Source organism: Pollachius pollachius, assembly GCF_949987615.1.
Source record: "Pollachius pollachius genome assembly, chromosome: 7".
Lineage (NCBI taxonomy): Eukaryota > Metazoa > Chordata > Actinopteri > Gadiformes > Gadidae > Pollachius > Pollachius pollachius.
This window is the reverse complement of record NC_136940.1, coordinates 20,332,627-20,341,312: the sequence shown is the minus strand read 5'-3', so window position 1 is coordinate 20,341,312 and position 8,686 is coordinate 20,332,627. Positions and strand designations below refer to the sequence as shown.

General features: G+C 41.9%; 2 protein-coding genes across 2 annotated transcripts; both read right to left on the bottom strand.

The window, feature by feature from the left end:
* Nucleotide 1: 1 nt before the first annotated feature.
* On the bottom strand, nucleotides 2–3,530 carry LOC307078245 (type I iodothyronine deiodinase-like). Its single transcript, XM_079739966.1, has 4 exons — nucleotides 3,126–3,530; nucleotides 2,904–3,047; nucleotides 2,339–2,538; nucleotides 2–1,754 (listed from the first exon to the last, which is right to left on the bottom strand). Exons 1-4 carry the CDS (start codon nucleotides 3,460–3,462, stop codon nucleotides 1,689–1,691), a joined length of 747 nt encoding a protein of 248 aa, XP_079596092.1. The 5' UTR covers nucleotides 3,463–3,530; the 3' UTR covers nucleotides 2–1,688.
* A 2,717-nt stretch (nucleotides 3,531–6,247) lies between these two features.
* LOC307077692 (type I iodothyronine deiodinase-like) lies at nucleotides 6,248–8,358 on the bottom strand (the record flags this gene model as incomplete). Its single annotated transcript, XM_079739142.1, is given in 5 exon segments — nucleotides 6,248–6,679; nucleotides 7,261–7,460; nucleotides 7,802–7,854; nucleotides 7,856–7,943; nucleotides 8,022–8,358. Coding segments are annotated over 5 exon segments (744 nt in total). The 3' UTR covers nucleotides 6,248–6,613.
* Between the last annotated feature and the right edge of the window lie 328 nt (nucleotides 8,359–8,686).

The window sequence follows — 8,686 nt, the reverse complement described above, 5'->3', positions numbered from 1 at the left end:
TTTGCTGTAAATGGATTTCTCATAAGGGCGTGTTAAAAATAACAAAGGAATCGGGTACCTTTTACATTGTGTGCTTTACAAAGTGCTCATTTTCTGTGACACATAACCATTTATTACAATAAGGGAGTTTCTAGCCATATCCCACACAATTTGAACCAGTCCATGTTGTTTTGGAGGCAGCCTACCTTCTGGCACTTGTTTTTCTATGCTTAAGCATCACTTCCTGTACGGCCCATGGTTTCCTGTCACTGAATGCTCCATACCAAAGTAGTTCTAGCAGTGCAAGCCTGGGTCCAGGCCAATGGCCTTCTCATCAGAGGGAAAATCACTAGCCAGATTAAACTGAGTGATATAGTGACCTTTGACCCCCAACTCATATCCATCGCACATCTTGGGGCCAGTTGATGCCGTGCACACCACACTGCAATTACGTTTGTGGATCTTAATTGAAGAGGTTTCCCTTTTCAGTCCAACCGATATCCATGCTTGAATGGATATAGTGGCGCATGTAAATTCCATGATGGTGAAAGTCATTGAAAAGTATAGATTATTTTTCAGACATAATGAAGTGCTTTCAAATTTTGACCTGTTTGTCTCTAGGCAAAAGATGCCCAAACATGATCAATTTCGATCTGAAGGCAGTTATACTGCACGGCACACGGTTGCATTTTAACCACAAAAAAATAAATCCTTACGCAACGAGGCTTGTATTCTCATCGCCCTCTAGTGGTCTATGGAGGACCGAGAATACACATGCATGCATTGTAACAACATAAGAACCTAAAAAATTTGCTGTCAGATTTGTTATCAGCTTCAGACATGACTTGACAATATATCCTAATCAATATATACCTGTTCACAGCGATTAGCAAGAGCTTGGTATCTTGCCAAACATTAAGAATTACACAGGCAGGCCGGTCTGCTCAAATGGAAGTATTGGCTGATTGGTATAGGATGTGGGCTGGCTGAATGCAAGCCAAACCAGCCCTTCAAGTTTAGAGGCACTTAGTGGATGTTATGAACGTCCTGTAGCCACATCAGGCTGCTCCTTTTATTATTTCATAGAAACTCCAAACTGATTGTAAACCAGCAGGTCCTCCCTGGCCTATATCAGGGCGTGCAAACAAACACACGTCCAAACGTTAACATTTATTTGATCGCATGTCAAGCAGACTTTTGCTGATTAACGTTTAACAAGGTATATTTGATTAAGTGTTTGAGTAGGTCATGACTTAATCCGTGAACATGCATAGGATTGAGCTGTAGCCAAAGTCTTAAGGCTCCACTTCACTTTCAAGGCAAGACAAATTTCAATAGCCATCAAATTATAGTCACCGAAGGTTTACACTATAACCGTCATAAAGAAAGTTGCCTTATTTAAAAGCATGGAATGAATAGCCTACTTGGATACATAACAGAAAACTATCACAAAGTGGTAAATTACAGGTCATCATTAGAGTTGTGGTGCAAAGTGAGTACTTAACAAATCTGAGCCAAAGCCAGAAATGAGACAGAAAGTCAGGCGGGTATAAAATCAATAGCTGGTCTGATTGGACTGTGTTGTTTTTTAAATTTATCAGACTACAGACACCGCATGGGGTTTGATCCATCGTTTTCATTCATAAAAACATTGAACACATCCAATAGTGTGTGTGTGTGTGTGTGTGTGTGTGTGTGTGTGTGTGTGTCTATTTCATCTTCTCCAGAAAGGTTCGCACCTCAGAGGGCGAGTATCCCCAAGGTCCTTTACTGCCCTGGTAACACAAACACACACATAAACGTATTAACAAAGATCTTACTGCTTTGTGTTTAAGATAAACAGGACGGACACATCCATTATTTTTGCATTTAATTGTCATGTCTTCAGAACAGGTTCAGCTCAGTGAGAGGCCGGCTACTCCTCACATCGCGTGCCACTTGCCACTCCCCATGTACAACCCGTTTGTTTTGATCCGCGTCCAATCATAAACGCTCACTGACGAGGCCTCTGGCGTCATGCCAGATCTACACTGCACTTTGTTCCGCACGCAAGCATTATCGAAGGTCACGCAATCGCACTCTAGGAAGACTGGTTGTGCGACTGGTGAACCTGAACACCTTTCAATCGTCACGACAATCCAAACTTGTATATAACTCAGGAAACTTTACTGCCCATAAGGTAAGGGTAATGAGTTAAAAAAAATAATAATAAAAAGATACCCAGGAATAAGAACTACAGACAAAGACAGGGCAGACGATGAGTTTAACCAATTCTCAACCTTCAGGAAGGTGCAACAGCAGACCTCCCTAAAAACCTGTCCTCATGGTGATGGTTGTTGTATTGGGAGAACTCCCGTACCTTATAGACCACCTTGCCGGCCTGCAGTACATACAGCCTCTCGGGGAGAGAGCCGTACTTGCAGGCGGTGACGTCGCTCATGTCGTCCACCACTACCGGACAGCCTGGCTCTAGGCCCACTAGAGTCTGGGCAGCCACCAGCCTGTCGCCCAGCGTCTGGTGCCGCTTGATTTCCACGTTGTTACCGAATGCCCAACCGTCTGAGGAGGGAATATTGATCCATTATTGATGTATTCACATTGAGGGTGCCTGGGTTGAAGACCACCTAACTTGTAGGTGTCCTTGAGCAATATGCCTAAACCCCATCCCAATACCTGAAGGTACCAGGATTCCCTGTCACTATATAGCGTCTGCTCAGCTAAATAACATCAAATAATTAAATAAAGATTTAGCTAAATAGCACAATGATTACCGGACGAATTAATTTTAACCACCTTTAATTGAAATGCAACGGGTGGATCGTGCCTGTACTTCTATCATCAACAGTCCTTATCAAAAAGGCAACACGTTTTAATTATAGAGTTACTATTTTCGACTATCGCGTTCAATGTAATTCAGTACTTGCCAGTCGAGTGAGCTTCAGCGATGTAGACAACTAGGAAGTCTGCCACATCTCTGTAGTCCTTGACAAGTTCCTTGAACTCATCAAGTTTGAACAGAAATGGGGGTCAGGTACAACTTCCGAAACTCAGAACAAGTGGTCTGTTCCCTGAAGAGATAAAGTTTCACATTAAGAATGCAATTGGTGAAGACACCAATCAATGAATAAGTGCGTCAGTTTACTAACCATTCAAGTGCTTCAGTATGGTTGATGTATTACCCTCCAAAGTAACAACCTGTGAGTCTGGTGCGTCCCAACCCACAAAAGCTTCTTGACCAAGGGAGAGCCAAATATGTTTGAATATAGTTTTGAGGGAAGTAAACGTCGTAAACGAATGACCCCAATCTTCAAACCTGAATTTGGGATTTTGGGTCATGGTGCTCTGCTCGCCGATTTTAAGCAGAAGTTTTTTGGCCAGAGCTGGCCAAACCAAAAACAGAACGCGAATGACCAAAACGTTTAAAATCGAGCCAAAGAAAAGACATCCCAGGGAGAGATAAATCCACAGTTTTTGTAAAATCATTTTCTCTTTTTCAGGTATGGGTAGGGAACCCTTGCACCAAAAACGCTACAGTCACGGTTCTAGATAAACCACACTCGCAAACCTTTCACTATAAAAACTTTGACCAGCCCCCCCATGGTTTATTATTGTCTGGTTGTACCGTAATGTTTAAATTATGCGCGCATAAAAATGGAAAATTAACATTGATACTATTTTGACTATTACCATTGCAAACTGTATTTGACACTTACAAAAGCGTAACATGAATATAGTATTATTCTGTTTTTGAGGCCTACTCCGTTTTTTATCAGTACCATTTCTTACCGTAACAGTGTAACAGTTTTTGTGTGCGGGATTAAAAAAAACAATCTTGCAAAGCTCCAAATATGTCTTCGTTTTAAACATCTTTGACTAAATTAACATCACGATATGAGCTGGCTTGTTCTCAATGATGCAAACATATCTCCCGTGAGCAAGTCGTAAACCTAAACTCATTATTCTGTAAAGCGTTGTAGTTCTTGATGCTAGCCTCATAGCTCCGCTAGATGGCGCTCTACTCAACCTGATCATCTTGTCCGGTGAGGGAACAACTTATTCGCGGTTGAAGTTCCTTCCGGGCTGCTTGTTACTCATACACTAGTTAGTGACCGCTGGCCCAACACAAGCGTTATTGAATCATTTATCCAAGAAAGGCTATTCGGTACCTCGAATAATTCTGCTTATTCTGGGTTTCAGAAGGTGTTCTTGACGCCTTTTTGAAACCCAGAATAAGCAGAATACTGCTTTGGCCCTTGTCATTAAGGTCAGCGTTTCAGAGGTGGGCGCACCGTGGAGATAACGTTGGAACTCCCAAATATGTCTTCCATGAGATATTTTTAATGTAAAAAACATCCCCAGCCAGGTAAGGTTACACCCTTATCTCTCAGGTCCTCATGCCCAGATGAAGGCTGGTCCTGGGCTCACTAATATATGCAATTAACAAGTAAAGTTAAGTTTGTTGAAGGTTGGTTAAGTGTAAGATTTTCTACGCAAGGAGTATTAATGGACCGAATTGCAATTATTGAATAGGTCTAATGTTGACCCTAACAAAAATGTGTCTTTCTTAAATTATATATTTTATTTCTGTAAAAATTATATTGAAGTATTTTTCTTAAAGTATTTTTTATTATATTGCCAAATTACTTAAGACTTTAGACTTTCTTTAGACCGGTTAAAAAAGCCTCTTCGATTATAGAAATAGGCACATAAACAATTCGTACAATATTTATAATTTGGGTCAGAAACAGCCCGTCCCTTATTGATGCCCTTTTTTTTATCGCTTTATTTTACTATGGTCAGTTCATAATAGCATAATATCGCTCCTATGATCTCACAAATTTACAATTACTTATTATCGCGCAGCAAACTCTGCTTTAATTCTTACACATGTTTGTGGGCAGCCTGAGATTCGCATTGATTCCAGGCATGTCTTCGATGCCCAGACACCACTTTGATTTCTGCTTGTAATCACCTTGGCTGCGGTCCAGGACTTGACACACAGGCTCTGGCGAGTCTTCGTCATCCCAGAGCTCCTCAACTGTTCAACCCTGATGCACTTCGTCTCGATCGATGTCCTCCCACCATCGAGACAGTAGCTCATTGGAAAGCAAACACTCCAGTTCGCCTCACTTCCCGATCTAACCGGACAGTGTATCTATCAGATGTCAATCAGGGGGGCAACGCGCATTTTGGATGCTGGGGGATACTAAACACCGGACCGAGAGGACGCTATTGCCGAAACCATTAAATGCATTTTTCTTTCATGACGGAAAATATACTTATGTAGGCTGTACCATCTTAGTGCTATTTCCTTCAATGTTGTTGTGATGCAGCCTTATTTGACTCGGTAAGTTAATGAACGAGGTATTTTTTTTCCCTTTAGACCTTGTGTGATAAGTTTGCGTAATATTACAATGTGTTAAAACGTACCAGTGCTGTCACAGCACGTTGTCATTGATGATATGTATGTCCTGTGTGCAGGTAATGTGACCAACAACGTGTGCTCACAGAAACAAGGCAGAGTAAATCCATGCAGAACTCCTCATCAGCGCTCCTCGGGATGGTCAGTCACTGTCAACCCCCAGCCTTCACCGATCTCACGGGCTTTGCGCTTTCAATGTACAGCAGTAAGACAGAACTGTGTGCCAGACGCGCCGGAAACAATGGTTTTGGATCTCAGATCGGTCGAAATCATCCCACCTCGACACCTCTATTGGTCTATGGAGGACCGAGAATAAAAATGCATGTATTGCAACAACATAACATAAACATTTGGTGTCAGATTTGTTATCAGCTTCAGACATGACTTCACAATATATCCTAATCAATATACCTGTTCACAGCGATTAGCAAGAGCCTGGTATCTAATTACACAGGCAGGCTGGTCTGCTCAAATGGAAGTATTGGCTGATTGGTATAGGATGTGGGCTGGCTGAATGCAAGCCAAACCAGCCCTTCAAGTTTAGAGGCACTTAGTGGATGTTATGAACGTCCTGTAGCCACATCAGGCTGCTCCTTTTATTATTTCATAGAAACTCCAAACTGATTGTGAACCAGCAGGTCCTCCCTGTCCTTTATTAGGGCGTGCAAACAAACACACGTCCAAACGTTAACATTTATTTGATCGCACATCAAGCATCATCATTTGATGATTAACGTTTAACAAGGTATATTTAATATTTGATTAAGTGTTTGAGAAGGTCATGACTTAATACGTAAACATGCATAGGATTGAGCTGTAGCCAAAGTCTTAAGGCTCCACTTCACTTTCAAGGCAAGACAAATTTCAATAGCCATCAAATTATAGTCACCGGAGGTTTACACTATAACCGTCATAAAGAAAGCTGTCTTATTTAAAAGCATGGAATGAATAGCCTACTTGGATACATAACAGAAAACTATCACAAAGTGGTAAATTACAGGTCATCATTAGAGTTGTGGTGCAAAGTGAGTACTTAACAAACCTGAGCCAAAGCCAGAGATGAGACAGAAAGTCAGGAGCTGGTCAATAGCTGGTCTGATTGGAATGTGAGGTTTTTTTTTACATTTATCGGACTACAGACACCGCATGGGGTTTGATCCATCGTTTTCATTCATAAAAACATTGAACACATCCAATAGTGTGTGGGTGTGTCTATTTCATCTTCTCCAGAAAGGTTCGCACCTCAGAGGGCGAGTATCCCCAAGGTCCTTCAATGCCCTGGTAACACAAACACACACATAAACGTATTAACAAAGATCTTACCGCTTTGTGTTTAAGATAAACAGGACAGACACATCCATTATTTTTGCATTTAATTGTCATGTTTTCAGAACAGGTTCAGCTCAGTGAGAGGCCGGCTACTCCTCACATCGCGTGCCACTTTGTCTCCCCATGTACAACCCGTTTGTTTTGATCCGCTTCCAATCATAAACGCTCACTGACGAGGCCTCTGGCGTCATGCCAGATCTACACTTCACTTTGTTCCAAACGCAAGCATTTCATCGAAGGTCACGCAATCGCACTCTAGGAAGACTGGTTGTCCGACTGGCGAACCTGAACATCTTTCAATTGTTACGACAATCCAAACTTGTATATAACTCAGGAAACTTTATTGCCCATAAGGTAAGGGCAATGAGTTAAAAAAAAAAAAAAAAGATACCCAGGAATAAGAACTACAGACAAAGACAGGGCAGACGATGAATTTAACCAATTTTCAACCTTCAGGAAGGTGCAACAGCAGACCTCCCTAAAGACCTGTCCTCATGGTGATGGTTGTTGTATTGGGAGAACTCCCGTACCTTATAGACCACCTTGCCGGCCTGCAGTACATACAGCCTCTCGGGGAGAGAGCCGTACTTGCAGGCGGTGACGTCGCTCATGTCGTCCACCACTACCGGACAGCCTGGCTCTAGGCCCACTAGAGTCTGGGCAGCCACCAGCCTGTCGCCCAGCGTCTGGTGCCGCTTGATTTCCACGTTGTTACCGAATGCCCAACCGTCTGAGGAGGGGATATGGGTCCAATATTGATATATTCACATCGAGGGTGCCTGGGTTGAATACCACGGCCTAACTTGTAGGTGTCCTTGAGCAAGATGCCTTAACCCCATCCCAATACCTGAAGGTACCAGGATTCCCTGTCACTATATAGCGTCTGCTCAGCTAAATAACATCAAACAATTTAATAAAGATTTAGCTAAATTTTAACCAACTTTAATTGAAATGCAATGGGTGGTTCGTGCCTGTACTTCTATCATCAACAGTCCTAATCAAAAAGGCAACACATTTTATTTATAGAGTTACTATTTTCGACTATCGCGTTCAATGTAATTCAGTACTTGCCAGTCGAGTGAGCTTCAGCGATGTAGACAACTAGGAAGTCTGCCACATCTCTAGTCCTTGACAAGTTCCTTGAACTCATCAAGTTTGAACAGAAATGGGGGTCAGGTACAACTTCCGAAACTCAGAACAAGTGGTCTGTTCCCTGAAGAGATAAAGTTTCACATTAAGAATGCAATTGGTGAAGACACCAATCAATGAATAAGTGCGTCAGTTTACTAACCGTTCAAGTGCTTCAGTATGGTTGATGTATTACCCTCCAAAGTAACAACCTGTGAGTCTGGTGCGTCCCAACCCACAAAAGCTTCTTGACCAAGAGAGAGCCAAAGGTGATTGAATATAGTTTTGAGGGAAATTAACGTCGTTAACGAATGACCCCAATCTTCAAACCTGAATTTGGGATTTTGGGTTATGGTGCACTGTTCGCCGATTTTAAGCAGAAGTTTTTTAGCCAGAGCTGGCCAAACCAAAAACAGAACACGAATGACGAAAACGGTTAAAATCGAGCCAAAGAAAAGACATCCCAGGGAGAGATAAATCCACAGTTTTTGTAAAATCATTTTCTCTTTTTCAGGTATGGGTAGGGAACCCTTGCACCAAAAAGGCTACAGTCAGGGTTCTAGATAATCGACACTCGCAAACCTTTCACTATAAAAACTTTGACCTGCCCCTCCAGTGTTTATTATTGTGCGGTTATACCGTAATGTTTAAATTATGCGCGCAAAGAAAATAAAAATGAACATTATTTTGACTATTACCATTGAAAACTGTATTTGACAGTAGCAAAAGCGCAACATGAATATATTATCATTCTTTTTTTGAGGCCTACTCCGTTTTTATCAATACCATTTCTTACCGTAACAGTTTAACAGTTTGTGTGCACGGAAT